General features: G+C 38.7%; 2 protein-coding genes across 2 annotated transcripts; one reads left to right on the top strand and one right to left on the bottom strand.

Annotated features, from left to right (window-relative positions):
* Nucleotides 1–6,994: 6,994 nt before the first annotated feature.
* On the top strand, nucleotides 6,995–9,396 carry LOC108681412. The gene is made up of 2 exons (XM_047879763.1): nucleotides 6,995–7,433; nucleotides 7,806–9,396. The coding sequence occupies exons 1-2, from the start codon at nucleotides 7,036–7,038 to the stop codon at nucleotides 8,218–8,220; spliced, it is 813 nt and encodes a 270-aa protein (XP_047735719.1). The 5' UTR covers nucleotides 6,995–7,035; the 3' UTR covers nucleotides 8,221–9,396.
* A 5,212-nt stretch (nucleotides 9,397–14,608) lies between these two features.
* Nucleotides 14,609–21,430, bottom strand: LOC108681410 (tryptophan 2,3-dioxygenase). The gene is made up of 9 exons (XM_018170433.2): nucleotides 21,303–21,430; nucleotides 19,028–19,182; nucleotides 18,541–18,662; nucleotides 17,893–18,030; nucleotides 16,648–16,866; nucleotides 16,331–16,438; nucleotides 15,855–15,960; nucleotides 15,554–15,647; nucleotides 14,609–14,994 (listed from the first exon to the last, which is right to left on the bottom strand). The coding sequence occupies exons 1-9, from the start codon at nucleotides 21,332–21,334 to the stop codon at nucleotides 14,838–14,840; spliced, it is 1,131 nt and encodes a 376-aa protein (XP_018025922.1). The 5' UTR covers nucleotides 21,335–21,430; the 3' UTR covers nucleotides 14,609–14,837.
* Between the last annotated feature and the right edge of the window lie 5,276 nt (nucleotides 21,431–26,706).

The following is a 26,706-nucleotide window of genomic DNA, read 5'->3' as shown; positions in this document are numbered from 1 at the left end:
ACTAGATTTAGTGGCGAAATGAAGTGACTAGATTTAGTGGCGGAATGAAGTGACTAGATTTAGTGGCGGAATGAAGTGACTAGATTTAGTGGCGGGATGAAGTGACTGAATTCAGTGCACGGATGATTTGACTGATACATTGCAAGGTTTAACTGACTAGGTGAAATGGCAAGATCAAGTAGCAATGCAGAATAATTAAGGAAGATTTTTAATTCTAACTCCAAATCTAAGCTTGTGAAGCCTTTCAACGTCAATTTTTAAGAACGAGGGATATTATTTCCAAATGCTATGTATAAGGGGCACTGCGTGTGCAGCGTCCTCAACTAAATCATTTTTCGTTAACAAATATATAATATTTCATGAAAAATTATAAATCTGCCTGTATTGACAATTGAGTAATGCACAAAATGTGCAGTAGCTTCCTTTGCACTTCCCACCCACAGACAGAGAAGACTATTTCTTTAATTGTAGAGCTGCGTACCTGAATTATATGCGTTTGATTCTACCACTCAAAAATACCAAATAGTTGCCCAATTTTACATTTTTACTAGCTGTGTAAATTTATCCATCTTACGGCAAGATTTTTTCTTTGTATATTTGAAGATATCAATTGAAAATGATCGCAAAAATGCAAAATCTTCAAGCGTTGCATTTTATGTGGGCCAAGAAGATATGATTATGATTACCATGCTCATTGCTGCCAAAATTTTGAGTTGTTAATAGCAAAGATCAAAGCATCTACTTACTCACCCTATACTAGCGGGTTTATGCCGTATTGGGAGAAAAAAGAAGACATTTTGTGAATTCTCCCTAAATCCCTTTCAAATGACTTAAAAAAATAATTTCTAAGCTTGCAGCAAAGCCATTGAAAATTACGAAAAAAGTGAATTTCTGAGTATTTTTTTACTTACGTGGTCAATTTCCGAAGCTTAACTTAAATTATAAAGGTACTTTATTATATATTTCCATATAAATGTATAATCAATTATAAATGAGTAAACAAAATATGGCACAAATCGATTGACGCCAATAGGTTCTCCGAATCTCCGAGCTTCATGCAGCGGCACTCAGTTACAACCCTTCTTTCCTATACGTAAACCTAGCTAGGTTGACCGGAGGATGTTGTGGGTGCGTTGGTGGCTTAAGGTTATTTTGTTGCACTCCAATCTTGAACTGATAGCTAGTGCTTGTATTTCATTTTTATCTTGTTCGAGACCGATCAAAAAAATTTTCGTTTATGATTGAGATGTTATTACTTCTCAATTATATTATACCACTAAAACCTAATGCGGCTGGTCCTAGTCCACGAATTTTACAGGTAACAATATGTTGAGAGTTAGTTGTTTCGTGAACTTTGCAACATTAGTGAGAGAATTTCGCCAACTTGCAAAAGGGCTTTAAATACGAGATATTTGAGCGAGAACCAAGGAAAAAAGTTTTAGACAATATTCTAACTCCTGCGAAACAATAACATTTATTACGTTATGATGGAAACGTCTACCTCAATCAGCTTTAACTTCTCGATGTTTAGGAGTTGAATTTTAAGGAAGTGCTAGTCCACTAATACTTATTGTTGTTCTATATATGCGAATTGAAGTAAACATTGATCAATAGTTAATCAAAATATCGATTTGTCTAATTACGATTCATTTTTTTTTTATAGCAAAGCTTCATCACACCAACGGAATCAAGAGTTTGGCAAGAGTGATGCAAGGTGACGGAGACTGCACAATTTAATACACCGATAATTATTTTGTGCTTAATCGAAACAGATGTGATACTATGACAGTTACTGCTAGCTGAATTTCAGATGGTTTTTGTTGGGCATTTTTCATGGTTGTTAAATAACCTCATTTCAAATCGAATTTTCGACATATTATGCATATTTTTACGCCGATATTTTTCTCAATCCATTCCCGTTATATTTTCTGTAGACGTGCGTGACTCATCTACAGAAGTCACGTACGCAACAATGCACAAGATATAAGAATCTTAAATTTAACAGTTTTCGTGAATTTTTGTCTTGCTCTAGTTATCAGCTAAGACGTTGATTGGCATAATCTTCAGTTGCACGTTAAATACATTTTTTACTGTTTATTCATGCAGAGCGTTGTCATTACTTCGCAGTATATAGTACTGAATTGTGGACAAATGGATGACCAAATAAAAATTGTGAAGCCTTAATAAATCAAAGATACTGGCCCAACTTGACATTCGGATACTCGAAAATATGATAACCGAGATTACCTTGAGTTAATGTTTTAGACAATTTCTATAATATGATGATAAAGAGCAGTGTGCTCACGGATAATAATAATGCAAGATTTGATAAAGGTAAGCTTTATTTCCGGGAAATTGGTTTTATTTGATAGCTTTTGAAATCGTGGGCTCAGGCAGCTTATCACGTCTGTTAAATTTTATAATCTAATCTTCTGTTCTTCTAATCTTCGAGATAAGGACGACGCTTGACTCAATTACATTTATGCTATTAAAAAATGTTAAAACTTCTGAACGATATAATATACTTCATACTATTTCACAAAACGAATACGTGCTCTTTTTGTGCTCGCGACGTATACTAACTACGTGCGCCAGCTAACGACTATGTGTAGGAAACTTGAGAAATAATTTCATATTTAAAATAATTTCATATCTTACGTAGCCCGAAACACAATGCGGGCAGTTTGATTGCTAGATCAAATATAAATAAGGCCATAAAAAGTTTGATGATGAAAAATTTATTCTTTTATTATATTTGGATTTGGCACGTTGAAGGTTTTCTTTATGGCTCACTTTAGGTCGAGAGGCCGCCTTATTACTTTTCAAGTCATCAAAGAAATGGTGTTGAGCTAACTGCTGATGACCAACCAGGTAGAGTCATAGTTCGGCCTTTGCCTGTCACGCCTTAAATATTTAGAAAAGAATAGAGAAAATCATTTCGGTTTAAATTAACTCGGTACTACATTTGGAAACAACAACACATTGTTAATACAAAGAACGGCTTCCACTGTAATATTTTTCCGAAATATTCACAGTTTGTATTGTTATCGAGGGTTTCATATTCAAGTATTGCCTAAAAAAAGGCATTCGGAGGGTTAAGGGTATTCACCCATTTAACGTTATATGTAAACAACCGTCCGAATAATCTTTTATCAAATGAACAATGGTATCACAAACGGTACCAACTCTATTTCGACAGGATAGTGATGTTATATGGGCATTACGATTAAAAGGATAATCTTTAGTATAAGTTAACGACCGTTAAAGCAGTACGGTGACATGAAATGAATGCCTGCTGTATAAGAAAAAATGTTTCTAGTCAGCTGATACGTTATCTGTAGTGCCTTAACGAATGATTTACACAATCGTAAAGTTTAATATATGAATTTTCATTGCTATATTACACTACATTCCAATATATTGGTTGTTTACATCCATCGATTCTGATATCGTTTATAGCGCTCACAAATATTACTTCGAAACATTTAAATTCATAAATTTTCAATAATAATCCTTGAACATATCAGCAAATTCCCTCATTTCCCTTCATCCTAATTCTCAACAAAGGCGCACAGTAAATTATTCTCTGAATAATGTCCTATGGTGGAGTCTGAACGTCTCGTCCACATCCCAGTGAAAATTTACAGACGCGGCAGCTTCTGATTTGGGTTCCCAGAAGCTGGGGCGACTCTAAATTTTGTTAGGGTGCAGCACGCTGGTGCGCAGCATTGGTCATCCCTTTGGCACGTCGTCCCCGCTCCCCGCCACTGCAGCCACTACAGGACAGTGATGCGTATCTTGAGCGCATCCGTTGAACAAGTTATGTGGAACGGCAGGCAACAGAATTTGCAGACCGTCGTCGTTTCCTTTGAGTTTGAACCTTCCGCAGCCAGAATTGAGTTGTCACAAAGTAGAATTCAGTTGTCACAAAATTTACACTTCAATAGAAATAGACCGAAATTTCTACCTCATTCTCCCATTAAGAGCGCAGCCGTTGGCCACGAAGTTAATATCTTATAATGAACACTGCAAAGCTACAAGATCGCCCTTCAGTAATCGCCTCGTGCAATGTTGGACAAAACTTGATACGAAATTTGGAAATTGCGAACCAACTGACACTAGTATTGGATCCATGGGAGATAATTTCCGAGGTTTGACACACACTGGCAGTATCCTGCCGAATTCGTCGCCAGGGGTGAAATAAAAGGTCAGCGTATTTGTAAAATAGAGGCAGTTGGCCGTTCAGTTGATGCGAGTTCCAACTCGTGGAAGCATCATGCAACGCCTTTTAACCTCGCTCGTTAACCTATGCCCGCTCGTTTGAGAGAGAAAAGTTCAAGGCTTATGTGGAACGCACAGGAGGAATCTGCGACAATTGTTAGGACAAAAATGTGTGACTGATGGAGGTGCGCAGAACCTCTGCCTGCCTCAATAACTTAGATCATAATAACGGTGATTACTAAGAATACAACTTGAGCATTCTACACAGAGGTTTTAAGCGCATAGTCATTGACAGTTTATCAGCATTTCATCTCAAGTTCTTTAGTATGGGATGAGGGATAGAAACGTCAGATGCGAGATCTTGCAGACGTTCAGAACCAAGCTAAAGCGCCAGCGGCTCAGGGCGGGCTAAGAATAGCGCAGCCCTGTGAATCACCCAGATATATCATGTGTATCCTGGTGCAACATTATTTTTATGTTGGCACCGGTAATGACAGGAATGTATGGACAGTTCGACAATGCCTTCATGGAGCTTGATCTCCTTCAATTGTCAAGTTTCTACCCTCTCAAGTTTCTCAAGTCAACTTCAAAACTTCTGACGAGGAAACCTGCTTAGTGATGAAACTTACCTTCAATTGACGTCAATCTTATAACAATTATAGGAAATTTTGTGCATCGGTAGTCTAGTAATCCTCTCGAATTAGTGCGTAATGAGTTAGACATTTTATGAAGAAGTTGGAATAAATACACAATGTGGAAGAGAAAAATCATTTTAAATGATTATTTTATTTTTTATGTTATTTTATTGACACTCAAGATTGCACTCATTGTTAAAATTACATTCTGACTTATGAATAAAAAAAAATGGAACCAAAATAAACAAATAAAATTTTGAAGCTTAGCAACAAAAATAGAGGAACAAATTTTCAAGTCTTTGAACAATTAGACGTAACAATTTTCATGTTCATAGATTACTTCAAATGGTTTCTAACTGGAATTACCAATTATTTTTTTTCTAATTCGTTTTTCTGTATTCATATGTGGACAAGTAATTACGTACAACGAAGGCATCATGATTGTTTAAGGTTTTTAAACGTCTACTTTTTTAGGTAATTTCTGTTAACCAGAAATTACTGAACAATTCTGTTCTTTGTTCCTGCAATCTTCCCAAACTAATGCACTGCTAACCGAACTTGATATAAAACGCTTTTAAATAAGCTGCAATTCTGCAAGATTACAAAGTCAAATCCGCCATCGAATAAATACAATGTTGCTGCGAAATATTCTTTTCCGAGTATCCGAGTGCTTGTATAGTCAACAAACACTCGGAGAAGAGAGGGAAATTTCGTCCTATTAGCTAGGCACTTTTCGCCCCTGCGTGGATCATATGGACTCAGTTTGGCTTTCTGCACGTGCCGTTCGTAAACAAGTAGGTCGTTATTTGGACAATATGAACCATTCTTTTTCTGAGTGTACAATCATATCTTTTAGAGCGACAACGGAAACGAAGTACCAACAGTAGCAAAGGTTAGTCATTATAATTGGCAATGCATGCCCATCAATATCAATTTGTGTTCTACAGCCTGAGTTAGTACGACACTTTTCGCAGTTGCGTATTCCCTCATCATGAACTATCCGAACCTCATGACCACTCACTCAAGTTTTAACAGAGGTTTTAACCTCTGTTAGGTGTAAACCTCTGTATAGGTGTAAAGCAGCATCGTTAGTCGTTAAGAAAAGTGGAATGTATCCTCACTTATAGGCACAACTGAATTTTTAAAGACTGAACTTCATTAGTTTTGCAGCCATGGTAGGATTATTTGAGTCAGGAGTCCATTTTTCAGTCATGAATCCATTTTCAAAGTAATATAAAATAATTTTCCAGACAAATTTTGCGCTGTGAACTTTTAGAGGCTGCCAGATGCTCGATCACCTATGGGAAAGACGAGGTCTTCACAATACCGAGCGAGACAATAGTGAAGGATGTCGCTCGATTGCTTGAATCGCAAATTAATCAGAAATCCCATTAAAATTCCGTTTTTAAATATACATAAATTTAAATAATAACTGCAATTAAATATTTTCTCATTGAGTAAAATGTAAACCAATCAATTTTAACTTGTTAATCTAGGTCCCCCCTTCCTTTTTTCTGTGTCTTATGATTCCATCACTAAATTAAAATTTGATCAAGATAATATCTCGACACGATTGTATTTCAGGGGGTCGGGACATACGCACCAGAACAGCCTCCAAATATTTTTGATTTCCTGTCAATTCAATCCCAAAATGTCTATAGCTCCGTCACTAGTGCCTGGTGAGCGAAGAGAACTTTGCTGCTAAAATGTTGAAAAGAGAGTCAAGAGTGATAATATAAATGTATGCAAATAGTGTCGAAGAATATAAAATATTGAGCTATGTTGTTTAATTCATTTGAGCTATGTTGTTTATGGGATTCAAATTATTGACACGACAAAAATATCAAAGCTTCAACATTAGTTTTCACGTGAATTTTGTGAGTCAGATCAGAGCTGTTTAGTTTTACGCTGCTATGGACTCAACATTTTCCACAATGCATTTTATTTCTGTATCAACATTACAAAGCAAGACTGACTGGATTATTTCAATCTATGGTTTCGGCTTTTCATTTATTTTGTTGCATTGAATCTTGAATAAAACATTTTTTGCTGTAATAACTTTTGAGTGGTGTGCGTATCCACGATACCTTGCTACCCCATGTAAAGCGACGCCGCGAATTGGCTGCTGTGCTCTTCGGTTTTGCTGCTACTCGCGCTACAACAATAGGGCTACACTAATATGTTGAAAAAGCCAAAGAATGAGGAAAGAATGACTAATAATAATTCGGATGATGATTGTACAGCAGATGAACTACCTGATATTGATGCTGGTAACTGTTTCAAAAAATTGAAAAGAACTGAACTTGCCTGTGAAGCTCCAATGATTGAAAACCTGGAGGAACTTCCAGATGTATATTGCATGCAATCTCCATCACAATATGATCAAAAGGAAAGTCAAACTTCCAAGGCATCTGATGATCAAGTTAATAATACATCACCTGTACTGAAGCCAGAAAAGGTATCCAAGACTGATCCTCATGCATTTCCTTTGCGCAAGAAAAGATTATGTAAGCCGTGGGATGAGTACTCTGTGACCTTGCCATCAAAGTCTGATGGCAAGACCTTAATTTTTACCAGGAAACCCACCTTCAGTTTGGCAGGCTCGTCAAGAGATACAGCAGAAGAGACTTCAGCTCGGTGTTATCAGAACTACTTGTGGTGCAAAAAACGCATTGCTGACTATGACCGTAAGTTACGTGAGCAGTTCACCGACATTGACAGCGATGACAGCATTGAGCACTACAAGAGGGAAGCTGACCGTAGACGTTGGATGGATAAAAAAGCCATTCTCTCTGAGAGGATAAAGAATCTTGTGGCACTCAATGGAGGGACTTTTGATGTTGACTTTGCTCTCAAAAATATAGACGATTCTTGTGATGATCTTCCTAGTCTGTATCACTCTTCTTCATGTGCTGCAGTGAACACCATGAATGACGTGATTTTTACCAGGAAACCCACCTTCAGTTTGGCAGGCTCGTCAAGAGATACAGCAGAAGAGACTTCAGCTCGGTATTATCAGAACTACTTGCGGTGCAAAAGACGCAGTGCTGACTATGTTGATAGATATGAACGCATAGACGATACTGAGCGAAGCTCCCGCAGTGACAAGCCAACCTCTGCCGCTCCTCCTGCTCCTGCGAAGTCCAAAGCTTCGTCGTCTACAGGGAATGACTCCGAGATATCATGTCCAATATGCTCCGATATTTTGATGGACATTAAGGAACGTCGTGGGCACCTCGTGTCGACCGTGTGTGGTCACCTCTTCTGTGAGGTGTGTCTGGACGCGGCCGTGCGCCGCACCCAGCAATGTCCTACTTGCCGGCGCCGTCTCACCAAACGCCAGTTTCATAAACTTTTCATTTAATCAGTCATTTAAATCCTATCATCGAAACCCGTCATTGATGGTGGAACTTGTTGTCAATCGTGACCTACAAAAGCAAGCGAATAGGATGCAATTCCGAATCATCCGTTCTACCATGCCCTTGCTTAATTGGCATTTAATTGATAATAGATCGATTTAACATCAAGTTTGACGAAATTACGTCTGTGTCTTCAGATTTTCAACGTGTGGTGCGTGTGATAGTACCTTCAGATGTGCATTGTACACGGTTTGAATGATTGTCTTGAATTAACCGCTTGGGTTCTTGTGTTAATGTCACCATTTTCCATCCATGATTAATTTATTTGCCGAGTCAGGTATTGTATTCATATCAAATGATTGTATTTTAGTATTGAACTAAAATGCTAGTGCTCATTTTATTGATAAAAACATGGTGATTATGTCGAGCCAGGAGCTCCGAAATTGTTCATACTCGTAAACAATAATGTTGATTTATAATTTTTGATTTTTTGAAAATTCCATAATGATTTGTTTAAGTTTAATTTTTCTTCAGATGGCCTTCACTTCTTGCGTCAATTTACGCTTGTGTTGAGCTACCAGAATTGGTTTCATAACACGAATTTCATGTCGTGTAAGTTGTTTATTTTTGTGGGTACGAGGTGACAAGGTTCCTTGTATACGTGGATTTCACCCCAGACTATGATGTTAGTCATGGCCAAGTTTACTGTTAAAAGTACGGCACATAGGAATTATGTCATACAAGTTTATGGAAAGATTTTTATATTTCAAACAGTCATCAAGTTTTATGTATTATCTTCTTCAATTTTTTGTTTAGCTCGGTGTTGATATATTAGCATAGTTTAGGTATGATTGTAAAAACGTTTCTATTAGTGCTCGATTTTTTGTGTGCTTTCTCGAATGTTTTTTTTCTTTGTCACCGACCTATGTTGCATCTAAGTTCTTTAATTTATCTTCAATGATATTTAACCCAATTATATTATTATATGCTTAGAGGAAATGTAGCAAATAATATTCTGAACCATATTTGGTGATCGAACCTTCTCTTATTCGAAGTTATCAAGAATATTAAGAGCGAGATGCAGCCAAGCGTGCCAGCTTCCTCCAACCACAGTGTAATTACATTTACATGTGATGGAAATTCAATCTTCAAGTTGACAATTTGCGAACCATTTATTTTTTGTGAGGTTTAAATTGTATAGTATTTTTCCATATTTTTTTCCATAAACATAACTATTATGTTTTTTCGTGAATTGTACCTATAGCGTGACCAGGGCAGCTAAGGTGAGACTTCTGTAAGCCTTATGCATTATCTTATTCTCGAACAAATTCTTGTACATTCACGCTGAGAAATATCTTGCTAGTACCTACCCATCACTGTCAGCTGCTGACAACAGAGTACTGACAACTGCGTACCTACAACTGCAGGCACCGACAGCTGCCCATTTATATCTTATATCAAATTGAAATTGAAAAGGTTGCTGTTTCGCGCTAGCTATACCAGTAGGTATAATGGGTCGTAAAGCCATATGGAATCTAAATGAACTCTGGAATGCCGCAAGGAATCTATCTCTTAACCTCTAAACTGTCAGTGAATTTTTAGCCGTTTCCAGGAATGAAGTGGGGCAAGCAAAGTAGAATGGCTAACAATATTTATTAATCGGAGAGAGAATGGCAAATAAATACACCACGTCACAGAGCTCAGCCAACCGTCGACCCATCTCATCGCCCCCTCACAGGTTCCCTGTAAATTACAGAAACAGACACTTGATAGATTTAAAGGAACATAATGCATAAATTATTATTTGAGCAATTATATTCATTACACTACTGGATGGCGAGGCCAATAAGTGTAGATAAGAGATTACTGAATCAGGTTCCTTAGAGTCCCCAAAATAATATTGGCTGAAGGCCAGCAATCAATTGGCCAACCCTTTCCCGTACCTCGAATAGTTCGTAGGATTTGAAGTACAATGAAGGCCTCCAGTAGTAGACTCCGGGACAGTCTCCGCATATAATGCTCCGCGACCGTCAACCGTCTCAGGTAAGCGCGTGTGGCAGGTGGAGTAGAGCGGTAGCGTAAGGTGTGCTCTGGGCCAGGTCAGTAGATAGTCCGCTGTAGGAAGACTAAAGGGAACCGAGCAGGCCTTGCAGTTTTCTTCTCAAGACGGAAATTTAAAGAAGACGGGAAAATAATTGGCCACAAGAGATCTTTACTGAATTGACTATGAAAATTTTGTACTCGTCACAATGTAAAATTGTGCATTGGGCCCCGCCATTAGAAGCTTTTGAATGAAAGTCTAAATTCTAAAAGGTTCTAAATTACGATGCTTAATCATATCACTAGGTAATAGTGGTTAAATTTTACTAAGCTAGGGAGTTGAAGAACTGACTGCTTTCAAGACAACGTGAATACCTTAGAACTAAAGCCTTTACCTGTAACGGCAAGCATGGTCAAACAGAAGAGCCAGCTTGCTGGAAAACGCTTAAGAAACGCTGGAAACGCCTTACGGGCTTACACTATTACAGCAGGCATGGTCAAATTTACAACCAGCTTACTGGAAAATTCTTATGATAAATGCCTTTTAGGCTTTTAGCTAAATCCTTGAAAGCAGCAGTAGCGTGCTTAGCAGCTCGACGTTCCGGTCGCTGCATTGGCTGGGCGGCTTGCTCAGCAACAGACGAGGTTTGTATACAAGAAGGGTTGCCCTTCTCGAGCATAATTAGGTCGGTCGTATGACGTCTAATGGTCTCGCCATTGGCTTTCGCAGCTCTGCAGCAACAACTCCGTTAATATCATTCATTTCAACACTAGTTACCACCCCTACAAGATATGAAAAAGGTTTTGTCAACGCTTGCTTAACAGCAACATCACCAACCTGAAGGGGCAAATAATTTTTATGTTTGTATCGACCCGATTTATAGGACGATAAATCCCGCAGATTCTGAAGGAATGGACCATAATACAGGCGGTTAATAAACATATCAGCTAGTAACAGCCTCAGCAGAAAATAATATAAATATTAGTGAAACGCCTTTTTTGAAGATTCCCTTTCTCACGTTTTCTTTCAATTAGAATAGAATAGAATAGAACAGAAGTGTCGGCACTGAAGAAATAGGCCCATGGCCTGTTGCCGATTCTTGAATTTTTTCGTGACTTGATTCACAAGGGATCCAGCCTTTGGAACCCGATCTTTCCATAACTGACGATTGATTGAGTTAGCTGCTGGACTTATTGCTGCTAGTCCGTAATTTGCTAGGCATTTTAAGACTGAACATATGCTCCTGCATAGCTTCGTCTGGACTTATTGCCTGGTCCGTAATTTGCTAGGCATTTTAAGACTGAACATATGCTTCTGCATGGCTTCGTCTAGTCTGTTCTTGATGGCGTTCATATTCGGAGCGTCAACGATGCTATCAGGGAGGCTGTTCCACATGTCTGTGACTCGAAGCGAGAAGAAATGTTGTCGCGTGGATGTGTTACAACGCAGTTTTTTTAGTTTATAGCCGTGGCCCCTGGTGTTGGTTCTTGTTTCAAATTCTAGTAATCCTTCTGGGACCTTGTATAAGCCATGAGTATACTTGTATGCTTCATTGAGTTCCCCACGCAGACGTCGATAACTGAGGCTTGGAAGCTTCATAATCTTTAATCTTTCCTCATAGGACTTGCCTTTCAAGCCCGGAATTATCCTTGTTGCACGTCTTTGAACACTCTCTATTAAATTTTTGTCCTTTTCAAGTTTCGGTGACCACACGACGTTTCCAAACTCTAGGTTCGGGCGCACGACAGCAACATTCAATTCCCAAAGACTGCAATTTCCGCAACAGCCGCTCATGTGGGACACTGTCAAATGCCTTGGCAAAATCGAGGTACACTGCATCTACTGGCTCCCTTTCGTCCAGCAGGCGGGTCCATTCGTTCAGAGTAGACAAGAGGTTAGTGGTGCAGGATCTCCCGGCAATAAAGCCATGTTGACAGTCTGATAGGAGATTATTAGCAGTCAAATAATCTATCAATCGATCCCTCACAACAGATCCATTTTATTGCAAACGACACTTGTCGAACTGACAGGGCGATAGTTGCCCGGGCAGCTTTTGTCACCTTGTTTGAATAATGGTGTCACTTGAGCTTCTTTCCAGTTAGCCGGCAAGATCCCTTCGTTCAAAGTTTTTCGAAAAAATGACGTCAAAGGGCCGGCTAGGACAGTTGCTAACTCTTTGAGTAATATGGGGTGGAAGCAGTCTGGTCCACATGACTTGTTTGGATTTATAGCGATAAGGCGCTTGAGAACCCCTTCTTCTTGTATTTCAAAACTTGTTAATTTAGTTTTAGAGCCAACTGGGCGCGATCCTCAATAGCTGGAATACTGTTCAAGTCCTCTTCAGTGAATACGCTACAGAAAAACTGATTTAGAACGTTGGCCTTGCCCTCATCAGAGGATATCTTTTGTTGATCTACTTTCAAATCAGAAATACCGTCCTTCATCTTGCACTTCGAGCTAGCGTACAAAAAGAAGGCATTCGGGTTCTTTTTTGCATTTTTAGCAATATTTTTTCGAGGGTTTTTACTGCGGTGCGGCAGCTTTCTTTAGCTTGATTTCGAGCTCTTACATATAGGTTATAGTCAGCATCGCTACGAGTCTGTAAATAACGTTGGTAGGCTTCCTTCTTTGTTTTCAGCTTAGCCAGAACTGTACTGTTCATCCACTGTGTTTTTTTGGCTCCACCAAGCTTAATTTTAGGTACACACGCATCAACTGCAGACATATCCGTGTCCTTGAGAAATGACCATGACTCAGTCACATTCATGTCCTTAAGACAGTTCGAAATATTCAATGCATTCACTGCTTCACGGAGTTTATTATAGTCGCCTTTCACAAAATTCAAACGCTCACGCTTTCGAGCCGTCTTCTCTGTACAGCACTTTAGACTGAAAAACAATGATTGGTGATGGCTTTTGCCCAATGGAGCCTCGTGACGAAGCTCATCTAACATTGAATCATCACTAGTAAACACCAGGTCTAGAATATTGGGAGACTGTTTACTTCTATAATGGGTTGGTTTATTAACGTGCTGGACTAGGAAGGAGTCTCTCACAGACTCCATGAACAAGGATGCTGGGTGATTCTCATCCCTTGGAGAGGATCCATCTGTCCAGTCTAGCTCTGGATGATTAAAATCACCAACGATCAAGGTGTGTGACCTACGGAAAGCCATGTTCGGTAAAAGACTGTTTAGTACTTTATCGTTATCAGAGGAACTGTTTGGTGATCTATACACGACGCCTATGAGGAGGTTATCTTTGCCTTTGAGAGAAAGTTCGCACCACACTGATTCTCAAGCTGATTGATGCTCTGCAGATAATTTGATTTGCTGGGCCCCATAAGAGGTTCTAACCCACAGAGCTACACCTCTACTGCACTGCTCTTCATTTAAGTTATGAAAACAATCAAAACCTGGCAACTGAAATTCAACAGGTACAATTTTCCCCCGTGATTTTTAGGTGTTTCTGTAATACAAATAATTTCAATGCACTCGTTTTCGATCACAGTTAACAGCTCACTTTTTTTGTTCAAAACAGAATCTGAATTTGTGTAAAAACATTTTAAATCTTTTTGTGCACTTTCACTTTGATGCATGCGTTTACTTCTTACATTATTTATAGGCCTGAATTTATGGACATGACTTCTTACTTGTCTACCAGCTCCGCTGACTGACCGTGTGTGGCCGGTGTTATCTTGACATCGTGAGAGTGGTTGACCTGAGTCTCCGTGTTTTTCCGCCTGAGTCTCTCCTGTAATTTCTTGCGAAAATGTGCTCTCTCTAAAGGGGTAGCATTCTTCTTAACAAAGACTGATTTAAACTCTGGGAATTCACTTAGTTTTCTCGCAGCCTTAAGCACATGTCCGGCCTGGGCTGTGTAACACTTTCACTAAAGGCTTGATTCATTCTATTTGCACACTCTTTTACTGACTTCGCTGAAATTCGTTTATTCTCTGACACGTTTTCTTCCATTTTTGGCGAAAATAAATCAGTACTCTTTCGCATCAATTGCGTTCAGGTCATATTGTTGAGTTTTAGTTTCTTTTAACACTATTATCATCGTGCCTTGATTTTTCGACTTAATTTCATCTGAATTCCAGATCCTCGGCTAAAGAATGAATTATTCATTAGAAATCATATTGAATTCAACAACAAATTAAGTACAAATTAATAATAATGATAGCGCTTTAAAAGTTTATTAGGCCGTAGGCCTGTCGCCGATTCTGAACATCGCAGAACATTCACAGCATTTTGCGGTCTTTAACTCGCAACTCACTGCTTCAAGTTCTGCTGTGCTTAAGCCGATTCTGACCAGAAACTGGCGCACAGAGCTGGGATCGAACCCGCACCTCTCTGCGTCAATCTCGATACTCTGAACTTTAACCACTGGGCTGTTATTGTGAAGACAGTAACATCTTGCGATTTGCTCAAAAACTGTTTATTTTCCAAAATCATCATCAATTATAATATTAATATAGAAAATGGAATGAAAGAAATTTATTGTTATATAAACTAGAACCAAGTAGATGAAGTCCGCATTACTTTCAGCGCTTGTATATTCTGTCATGAATGGGTTTTCGTCAATTGTTGTGATCCTCCGCAGTTATCTCGCGGCTACCTTCTACCACCTCGAGGACCGACTGCTCTTGTACGAGGGTCGCAGCCTCCTTCAGCAGAGAGCGAGGCAAGAGCAGTGACGTCACGCGTGACAAGTCGAGGAACGCCTTATACGAGTCCCTGCAAAGAATAAGTGTCTGATCTTATTCAAGCCGGAATATCCAATAGTTCGATAGCACTCGAAATATGCAGTTTGCTCGATGATGACAAATTCATTGACCACACTACTAAATCAAGAAATTTTTATGAAATAATATTAACTGAAATTGACGTGTACAATTCTTTAATGAGCAAATGCACCGGCTAAATTCTGTTCTGTATTGGAATACGTGAATATTATGAGGCAAAAGTGTGATAAGAACCTGCCGTTTTCTGTGTAGGAAAAAATCAAATTGCCATGAAATGTAAAACATCTTATTTTAAATTGTACTGAATTATTACGGAATGTATAATCTAATTAACCTTCGAGCGTGGGAATAGGCAGGCATCGAGCAACAAGGAATTGAGCATTCCAAGCAAGTTAGTTATTGCATGAATCACGATCCTGCAATTTCAACGATAAAATTGACCATCAAAACCATGTGCAACGGCACAGAAAGTGAAACTATGTATTAAAACGCATACACTAGCATACTACAGAAATAAATTGGACTCCAACTGATGCAAGAAGATCACTCACGAGAGCGTAGCTTTTAGGTATGGCACCACTGCCCCGCCTCCCAAACCTTTCGCGGTGGGGCCAATCTGCTGCTGCACCATCATTAGATGCTGGACTAATAACAATCATACAATAGTATTAGTTACAAAATAATGAAATAAAGTGAATATTTAGTACTAGTAAAATAACATATAAATGGCACGTAATATTTATACACATGAATAAGTCTGATTGATAGAGATTCAAGTGTTTAGTTTACAAAGAAATAAAATTACGTCAAAGTTTATGTTCAAAATCATCACGGTCGTCACAGATTTCTTACATCGCCACTTGGTGAGGGTAATGTCGAACTTGACGAGGAGCTTCACGAAGCGGTAAGGTTCACAGTAATCAGCCTCATCACATAGCATCGTCACCAGCAACGCGCCCTGCATAATGTCATCAGTATAGTGAGAGTTGATAAACATCTTGTTGGATCCATTCAACAGGATTTGTGTACCGAATCACAGCTTGGTAAAAAAAATCCAAGCATTAGTCTTAGCAATATCGTTTTACGATAATTTCGTACAAATTATATTTTGATCATTTTCGTTCAAATATATCGTAGAAATTAGTAGTGTATATAAGTGCCTACGCTGAAGAATAGGCCAAGTTTGACCTGTCGCCGATTCTTGTCATTTTCGTGTCTTGTGTTAGGTGATCTAAAATCTGTCTTTTTGAGCAGATCTTTTCAAAACTGGCGTTGAATTGAATAACTACTGCATTCAAATTATGCAAAAAATATTCAGGATAGCTCACCTTGAATGCCTTGTACGAGAGCCGCCGCTCCCCACGCTCCAGACACTCTGCGTAGGCGGTCTCCTGAAGGAGGGATTCGAACTGGCCGGCAGCGGCAGCCTTTTGAGCCTGCATGGTGTAGGTATGCAGCGTTCTTTAGTGTGGTAAGGGGACATGCTTGCGAATGTTGGGTGCAAGTCTATATTTTTTAATAAATAGATCACTACCGAGCTAGCAAGTACCTAGAATGTTATTCGTCATCTATAAATTCTCAAATCATTAACTTAAAATCTTACATTGTTGTTTTTAAATTCAGGCTCTTCATTGATAGTTCTCACCTCGCCCGGCTTGTTATCGATGAAGTTTTTCAGTGCTTGCTGGTACGTGAGCCAGAATCTCTCGCCACTGTTATCGCGGTCGTAGATTTCCTCAAGCCAGCTGTTGACGGCCAGCAGCAAGGTAGGCTCCGATTCGGTGGAGTCTAACTTTTCTAAAATGTCGTCATTGCCGCGTAAATAAAAGCGGTAGTCCGTCCTGTTAAACGGGATGCGGTCTTTCTGCAAGGAAAGTGAACGGTACCAGTATGTTGTATTCGTATCAATTATCGTTGCTAGATGATTGTTTACATTTTTCTAACGGATTTTGAGTGAGGTATTCGTTAAAAAAAAACACAGAACAAACAAGATTTTCGGTGAAGTTATTAGCATTAAACACTTCATTGGTGCTAAATGAGCAATAAAACTCGATTTCATTGTACTTGTTTGTGTGAAACCTGGCGTTATAAATACCACCAAATTTTATCATTTTCTCTGAGAGACTCGGAGCCTCGGAAAGAAACTGGGTTGGAAATATTTCATTTTACGCGAAGAGGGGCTTATAAAAAACTTACGGTAAAACCTTGGAAAAACGGCATACCTTACACGCTGAGTTGAAATACTCACAGTGCCCACAGGCTATCTAACATAAAAAATCTTATTATCAACAATAGTTACGATGCTAGTGATTTCTCATTAATAACGAACACTTATGCCACTAACAGGCCTGACGCCAACGATGTTCTCGATGTAGCGGAACTGGTGTGACTGGAAGCCGCAACATTCTAGTTATTTCTAACTAATACCTAACGCAAATACGCCACTAACAGGCCTGACGCCAACGATGTTCTCGATGTAGCGGAATTGGTGTGACTGGAAGCCGCAACATTCTAGTTATTTCTAACTAATAACTAACACAAATACGCTACTAACAGGCCTGACGCCAACGATGTTCTCGATGTAACGGAACTGGTGTGACTGAAAGCCGCTGGCAGTAACATTCTAGTTATTTCGAACTAATAACTAACACAAATACGCCACTAACAGGCCTGACGCCAACGATGTTCTCGGTGCAGCGGAACTGGTGCGACTGGAAGCCGCTGGCAGTAACATTCTAGTTATTTCTAATTAATAACTAACACAAATACGCCACTAACAGGCCTGACGCCAACGATGTTCTCGATGTAGCGGAACTGGTGTGACTGGAAGCCGCTGGCAGTAACATTCTAGTTATTTCTAACTAATAACTAACACAAATACGCCACTAACAGGCCTGACGCCAACGATGTTCTCGATGTAGCGGAACTGGTGTGACTGGAAGCCGCTGGCAGGGGCGAGATGGTCACGGAACTCCTTGAAGTCCAGAGGCGTCATGGACTCCAGCAGCGGGAACTGCGTCGTCGTGTGCTGAACGACACAGCGCAACGAAATTAATGTTATCAGTAATCAACAATTTACTTCGGAAATTAGAATTCCTTTTTAAAGAATTTAAAAAGCCTAGTAGAAGCTTTGATTATTACATAGAACTTACATTCATTTTTCGGTAGCGTTTTCATTTAACACATGTCGATACTATAAACCTCTTATACGTCCATAATAATTGATAATAATTCATCGCCATAAAAGGAGACACATTTTGTCGCAGGAAAAAATTAAGTTCAAGCAGTCTATTTCCTCTAATGACTCGTGAACAACTCGTTTCTCAATTGACGTAGGCTAAATTATATTTTTCCTGTATGATATATACTGCAATAGCTATAAATTCTAGTTTTCCGTGGGATTTATGATAAAAATTTAAAGTGAAAATCATAGCATTATATAATACTCGTAATACACAATACTCGTTGTGACTCAAAATACTCGTATTCATGAAGAAATCAATTGAAAAATGCGATAACCACTGAACGTTGCTCCCACCTCGAGTATCTGAGTTGCTCTCTCTAGCCTCCTGACAGCCAAAGGTAGGGAAAGATGATCCTTCAGCAGCTCCATCACGCTTCCCAGCTCCTTCAGTATCTGCTTGAACCACAGCTCGAACACTGCACAATGCACATACAAACGCCAATACGCAGAAATACGGACATATGCATGGCATCCCTCAGGTAAAACCTTGCCGTTCTAAAGAAATTTCAAGTAGTTTATGGCGTCAATCAACCATGCAAGCAGAAAATTTTCATGGTAGTGAAATTTCCTACGTTACTAGGAACCTCAGGCAGCACGGCAAGAATTAATACATCTGAGCAATCATGGCACTCCATCTATAATCAAAATGCTCGAAAGTTTAAATACCACCGTTCCATTCGAAACACTATACTAACAACTGATAAATTTCGATATAAATAGCTATCAAATTGCAAAATTTATTCTCTCTCTCAATCGTCAAGACATCATGCAAATTAATTACCTTGATGCACCGTAATGAACAGGTGCTCATCGTGGCACAGGTTACCTAGCTTCTCAGTAACAGGCTTATTGAGACTCAGTAAGTTGTCGAGCCCGAGATAGGTTCGGTAGTGCATTTCCTGGTTCCCTTGTAGATCGTTGTCACAGTTGTTATCGCTGTTGATGAGATCAATGAAGCAAAATAACTATGTTGTATATGAAAATTCCAAAAGGCTCGCAAAATCAGAGATCAATTATGGAAAGTATTTCATTAAAGTCAAAAGGCAAAATAGTACTTTCAGCATCACAGCGTTCATCGTTCAGTTCAATGTTGCGTTTCGTTGAACAATGTTTTTTTTTTCAATTATTCAATAATGATTACAAAATTTAAGGTCAAAACTAAAACAATAAATGGGAACTGGACATTGAACAAACTAAATAAATAATACTAGCGTAGTACGGGAGAGTATTATTGTTATTATTATTATTATTCTACGAAGCCGTTATCGTACTTCTGGTGCAAACGAACTTCGAGGGCATGCTTAAAAAAAAATTCAAAAGCAAGAGAAAAATAAATAGGCACGAGAAATGATGAGAACGAATAAAAATGGCTAAGCACTTGATTCATAGGCTTTACGAAATAGTTCCGTCTTCAGGCGTTGACGAAACACCTGCAACGAAGGAGCTGAAGTTACGGAAGCCGGCAGACTGTTTCAGGTACTGGCGGCGCCGACCGGGAACGCTCTGTCGCCGACGGTAGAATTGAATAGAAGTGTCGGCACTGAAGAAACAGGCCCATGGTGCTGCCGATTCTTGAATTTTTCGTGACTTGATTCACAAGGGATCCGGCCTTTGTAACCCGATCTTTCCATAACTGACGATTAATTGAGATATCTGCTGGACTTATTGCATATGGGCGGTCCGTAATTTGCTAGGCATTTTAAGACTGAACATATGCTCCTGCATAGCTTCGTCTAGTCGCGATAGACGTGTAGGAGAAACGACGAGGTCCGCTGTTGATGAACGTAATCGTCTTCTAGAAGGAAGATCCGACACGCGCTGCAAACATTCCGTGAGATAAGGAGGCGCTAGACCGTGAAGGCATCGGAACGTTAGAACAGCGATCGTGAATTGCGTGCGCTACTGCATGCGAAGCCAGTGAATATCGGGCAATATCGGCGCCACGTGGTTGAATTTTCGTTTATTGCACAAGAGTCGCGCAGCAGCGTTCATTACGGATTGCAGTTTATCAAGTGCCGTGGTCGGAAGTCCATACAGTGTGGCATTACAACAATCCGATCGGATCAGAACGAGCGCCACCACGAGGGTCTCGAAGGCAGGTCTCGAGAGACCGCGGCTGAAGCGGTCAAATTGCTATAATATATATAGCCATCAAATTACAAAATTTATTCTCTCTCAATCGTCGACGCAGCATGCAAATTAATTACCTTTATGCACCGTAATGAACAGGTGCTCACCGAGGCACAGGTTACCTAGCTTCTCAGTAACAGGTTTCTGCAGACTCAGTAAGTTGTCGAGCCAATATTTTTCTGAGCCCATATTATTCATAGTAAGTTGTCGAGCCCATATATTATTCATCGCAGAGCGCCAAAACAAGCTGTGGTGGCTTCGGCAATGTGACTGTTCATAGAAAGTTCAGCCAGTGACTGTTCATAGAAAGTTCAGAGTCCAGCAGAATGACAAGGTTGCGAACCGAAGACGCAGGAATGACGAACTCGTTGCCCACGCGAACAGGGTTGGCCGGAAGCTGATGATGGCGCCGAGCAGTCGTAAACCAAATAGTCTGTTTTTGATGCATTGAGCTGGAGCCTGTTAGAATGTATCCAGTCTGAGACGGCATCCATGCAGACAGACATCTGGTCCTGCAATGCTGCAGCGTCAGCCGGCGCACAGTAGCCATAAATTTGGGTGTCGTCAGCTAACATATGCGGATACAAACTATGTGAATCACTTTTGTGCAATACATCGACAATTTATAATAGAAAGAGGATCCGGCCGAGAACTGATATCTTGGGTACGCTGCAAGTTACCAATGATGGCGAAAAAGAGTTCCCGCGTCGAACGCAGAGAAATCTATTGTCAAGATAGAATTTGAACCACCGGAGCACTAGGAATGAGATTAAAAACCAAGATTCAAGGACAAACTCACTCCGAGTGACGTTTTCATAGAAATTTGCTTTTTAACGCCAACGATATTTGGTGGTAGTTTTTATCGTTTCATACATCGTAATGAATTTACCATATTATAATAAACAACTATCACACAGAAAACTCACGGTTGCTGTGCAGCCATGAAAGGACATGCCATGACGCTGATGCCGAACGAATCTATTTCATCAGAAGCATTCGTTTTCAATGCGTGCTCCTTGCGCGCAGTCAAACTTAACCTGTTGTCAAACAACCTAACCGAACACAGGCGTCTGGGCTGGCGTGCTTCGTATTATATAAACTGTTTCGAGAGAAGTTATCACGTTTTATTGTTCAAAGGTGTCAATTGACTGAGTACAAATATTTTTCATTGTGACTTAATAATAATACAAATTTAGATCGTCTTTACTTTGATTAAATGATTATGTTTCAGACATTTCATTCATTGCAATGTTGTTTGTTATTCCGTTTATTTTGAATCCTTAATTCTTTTAATTCCTAATATGATAGTTGAAGAAAAAGACTAATTGCCTTTTCTGAATGCGCTCTTTTATTTCTAATTCGAGATGAATTGTAAATTGCTTATCCCGAGATACATAGCTGTTCATTTTTCAATGGATTTGTTTCGGTTAGTGGGCTGATTGCCTACAATTATAAATTTTGAAGAATGCATCTAATGGACAAGAAACCGCTACTGCAGCGTCGCATGACGACTCTCCTCAAAATGTATGCGCCACAGTTGGATGAGGAAGTTAGCGTCCGCATATGTTAAATACGGTCGTAGGAATTATTTAAACATCAAACAACAAATAAAAGAACCTTTTAACACCATACCGGATTACACAATCTATGCAGGAAGCAATATTACGTAACAAAATGTGATCAATGGAATAATTTCATTAAAATATAATCAGGGTACCTAGTAGAGTCATTTGTGCCGAGAGAATTTTATATTGTCATTTCAATTAAACGTACGTGTACGTGTAACGGCTACGACGACAAAATTCGGGCTGCAGAAGGTTCAAAGAAAGTGTTAACTTAATGCGCTCAAGTTACGTAACGTTGCCTCGGGGCTATTGGAACGGACGAACTGTCTGTGGGACGAAGGCTTGATCAGAGAGAAAAATTGTAAGATATTCGGTTCCATCTATGGAGACTCTGACATAAGGATCGCTGCATATTTTTAAACCGATACCCTGTCTTCACAGCGCGTACACCTATCTTCTTGCAATTTTAATCGATGGTTTCCATGTTTCGTTTCGCTTTTTTTGGTTAGACGTTTTCTTGTTACTTTGTCTTTGGTAATGGTAGGTCTTGATATTTTTCCTGTATATTTAAATTTTCACGGATGACCGTACTTGTAATTCAATACAATTTTTAAACTGAGCTGGCCATAATAGCTTCATTTTTCAATGAAGATGTGATGACTTCTCTTGATGCTTTCTTGGCTTTTAAATTCTTGATGAACTTGCGATTTATGGAGATTAATCATATAAGTTCTTAAATCCATACGTTATGTAACAGTCTAATATTTCAGTTCGTTCGTCTTTTTGGGGCTCTTTATCTGATCTTTCAGTTCAATGACGCGACCTGTTTTTATGGCAGCGTGAAGATAAATGCCTTCAACTACGTCCTGAGTTTATGGCTTAACTATACGTATCAAGTTTACGTCTTGTGTAAAAGCATGAACATACGATAATTAAGAGTAGAAAATATTTTCTAACAGCATAAACGTAACCGCGTCAAGTGTCATCCTTGACCCTGAAGACTAGAGATAAGCCATATTTTACAGCTTTGCCAAGCAACAGGATCTCAAACTTTCACGTGTTACCAACAGACCCCACGTGCAATTTGTGGACAGAAACCCAAAATGTACTGGAACTACATTCGAAACGAACGCGTTATCTACGTTTCAAGCATTGTGGTCATTTATTTTCAGCATACCTACGTACTCTTATTCTTACATGTTTAACATTACTTAACCACCGCAACCCGCATTTAGATAGCACGAGCTGTTATTCGGTCAGGAGACATGCCCCGTGATAAGGAAATTACACGACTTCTGACGAGCATAAAGACGAGTCAGAAGACGATTAAAAGGTTATACAATTGAATAGTGGAGATTTTGTGGGGGACGATTATGGACGAATTGGTTCATCAATCTATCGATTATCAACTGTATGAATTCGGAAGGATTACGACACAAACTCGTTTGATAATTTTAATAAAGAATGGAAATTAAGGTTTTCACGGGTACACAAATCATTAATTGGCTCGAAAGAACTTAATATTGAGGATTCATTCTTCAATGACGGTTCTATAAACAGAGACTCGATAACATGCAATTTGATTCCAATTACGATAGTCAGCATTTAGTAGCAAAAATACGACATTTAGTACATAATACAAAGTTACAAGCGTCCTGCATCAATCGATAAATGAGGTAATTACAGGTCCCTGCATAGCTTTGTACTGTATGTACTGTCGAGAATTCGCTCTATGAACGTTATATAAAAAAATTCTCATAACTAACGCTTACCTCTATCAAATCTTTCATTAATATCATACATAAACTCTAATAATGTCAATCATATTATAAAAATTGTATAAAATCGTAGTCGATGGGGAAGTCATACTTCCCATACAGATAAATTCCTCCTTATATACAACATTCAATAGAGATTTGAGAAAACCATACAAAGCTTTTAAACGTTGTAATAAATGTTCTCTTGTCATAGCTTACACCTACAGTATTCAACTAAAAGTGAACACAAACTGGCAGCACCTCAACAGTGTTTATACTGAGTACACAAGAATGAACTCCTAAAATTCAACAGTTTGATTCCAAGACAGAAGCTCTAAGATGACGAAGTCTCACCATTGTTCAAATCAAGTCATTACGCAAGTAACGCCATACATTATTTTTACGACGCAGCCAAGCGAGTCGCCCAAATATATTCCGCATGCAAGCATAGCCTACTCTGACATGTCTGGTAATACATAATACGGGCCATGAAGACAATGCGCAGGGCAGCTCTCCGTCAAGCGTTTCAAATTGTCAACTCTCTGACACCTAGCATCACTCGAGCACAACCCTTGATTTCGTTGGAGCAATGGAGTTTACAAACATGACATTATATTGTATACCAATAATAAATGAACAAATGATTTTAAAATTAAGTATTGGCCAAAGTTTGGTTCGATCTAGCTTGTCGCTTACTGCAATTCGTCTGCAACTCAATACATACATCCTGAAAGTACCTAATAGAAACATTCCACATACAAAATAATGATAATAAATAATAGAGGTTAACATCCGGAAGTAGTTAAATTAATCTGATTACTATTTGGAAGTATACACAGCCAATCAACTTCCTTGGCAAATAACTATAGTAGGAATTTATTGCGAACAAATTCCAACTTGAGAAGGTCGCATATTGAGTATTGTTGAGCATGTGAACTCGTCAGGCAAGACACGCACGTCAACAGAAAACAACGGAAATAGGTTGGCAGATATTGGCGCCAAAATTTGCATATTGTAACAATAGTTAGAAATTGGGCACAACAAAGACAAAAAAAATTCCACCAAAAGAATTAAAATATAGTAAGCAATAACGCTAGAACAGCCATAGTTTCAATGCTGTTAGGATAATTCACCAAATAAAACAGAAGATCTGAAAAACGAATTAGAACATATTCATGTAAAGCTGGAGACACTGATAGCAAACACGAAATTTGAAGCTTAAAAATACAGGCCTTTCAGGCCTGTATTAAATAAAATTCACTAGTAGAGCAAAGTGCAATACCAGCGAATGAGTTGCACGAGCTTCTCAACCTTATATGCGCTTCTCAACCTTACAAAAGTCCTAGCACAAATCATAGTTACATATCGCTACCAGCGATAGGTAGGTATATTATACTATATAGCTACCTATAGCAAAATACTTTTAAATAACTTTGTAGACACCGCACAACACCTGTAACAGATGCAATCATCCACAGCTCACGTATAGTTTATCACAGCCACACTATGAACAAATTTATTAATAAATTAAAATCATCAATATTCATTCTAACCGTTAAGTACATGTTAAATATATTGGTAGTGTTTTTGGCACAAAGATACCGGACTTTTAAAATATAATTGACTACTTCGAGAATCTCAAAATTAATGACTCGTCACCTCACTTCAATTAGGTTCAACTAACGATGCAATATTTGCTCTCTTATTGAAATTGATCCGCCTTATATAATTTAAATTGAATATAAAACACGCAGTTTATGTCGAGACAACAGTAGGAATTTCACAAGGGTAACGTTATGTGATTTTGTTCCGAGATCCTTATACAGTTTGCAGCGTCTAAGAATTGTTGTTTACATACAAATTGAAAATTAGAACATAACTCGCATGCAAATCTACAACTAAACGACAAACGGAAGTCTCCAATCAAGACAGAACAACAGCCGGAAAATAGATCTAAATTATGAAACGTTCGAAAAAACGATTTCCGGGATTTAATAATCCTACACAGCAAAATAGAAAAGCCCTACTTAAATTAACCATTACAAATTTTAATTGATTTGACCAATACGTTAATATAAACAATAAGAACAAGACTGACTGACCAGGTTTTAATAACCCAGTATGGATGCCGCGACTTGAAAAATTGATATACAAAATTTGTAGCAAGAACCATTGAATGGGAGGAAAAGGAACAAAACTATCGCTGATATGGACGGGTAAATAGATAGAATGAAATGATTCTTCGTCATTCAAGGAATGTAAAGAAATTAGTCATGAGATCGTAGTCAGAAAAGTTATGCGCCTTACATTGCTAATTAACGATATCCGGGGCGCATTAACGAAATAAATATGGTTTCCTCTGGACGATTGAGTCCAAACTATAGCTTGACATAACTGGATCATTTAGAAAATCGTTTATCTATTAAGCAATTCTAGCTTCTGCTACAAGTTCCTACAGACGTTTTTTAAAAATGCAGCAGCAAATTGTCCGACAATTTGACCGTCAAGATAACGGTCGCCAAAATTTTATGACAAAATTGATATGAGTGACTTGAAACTTAAGAAAATAATTACCACGACTTTACAGGACATACGTCCAAAACAAATGAAGCCTGCATTACACAATGTTGACACTCCACTAACAGTACAATCAAATTTACACAGCCTGCAGAGAAACGCCATTGTACGAAATAATAACAAATTTAAAATTCTTGTCAAAGTTACGCACTCAAGCTGTTTGACTAGGAAATTACTAAGAGGAGGTACGTAGCATGTAGTTGTTCCAAAACGCGGTGTGGTGTACAGTTGTTAACTTACTGCGGTTAAAAAAAATTACAGATAAAATATGCGAAATTGTTTCCTATGAAAGAAAAGGCTAAGATATGAGAAATAGTTAACGTCAAATTTAAAGAAACAAAATTCAAGACTAGAGCCTCATATAATTCAGAATTTTAGCGAGGCGCAGCATAGAAGAAAATTAGCAATAATAATAATAATAAAATTTTAAG

Source organism: Hyalella azteca, unplaced genomic scaffold (assembly GCF_000764305.2).
Source record: "Hyalella azteca isolate HAZT.00-mixed unplaced genomic scaffold, Hazt_2.0.2 contig3778, whole genome shotgun sequence".
NCBI classification, from domain to species: Eukaryota; Metazoa; Arthropoda; class Malacostraca; order Amphipoda; family Hyalellidae; genus Hyalella; species Hyalella azteca.
This window is presented reverse-complemented; position numbering and strand designations above follow the sequence as displayed.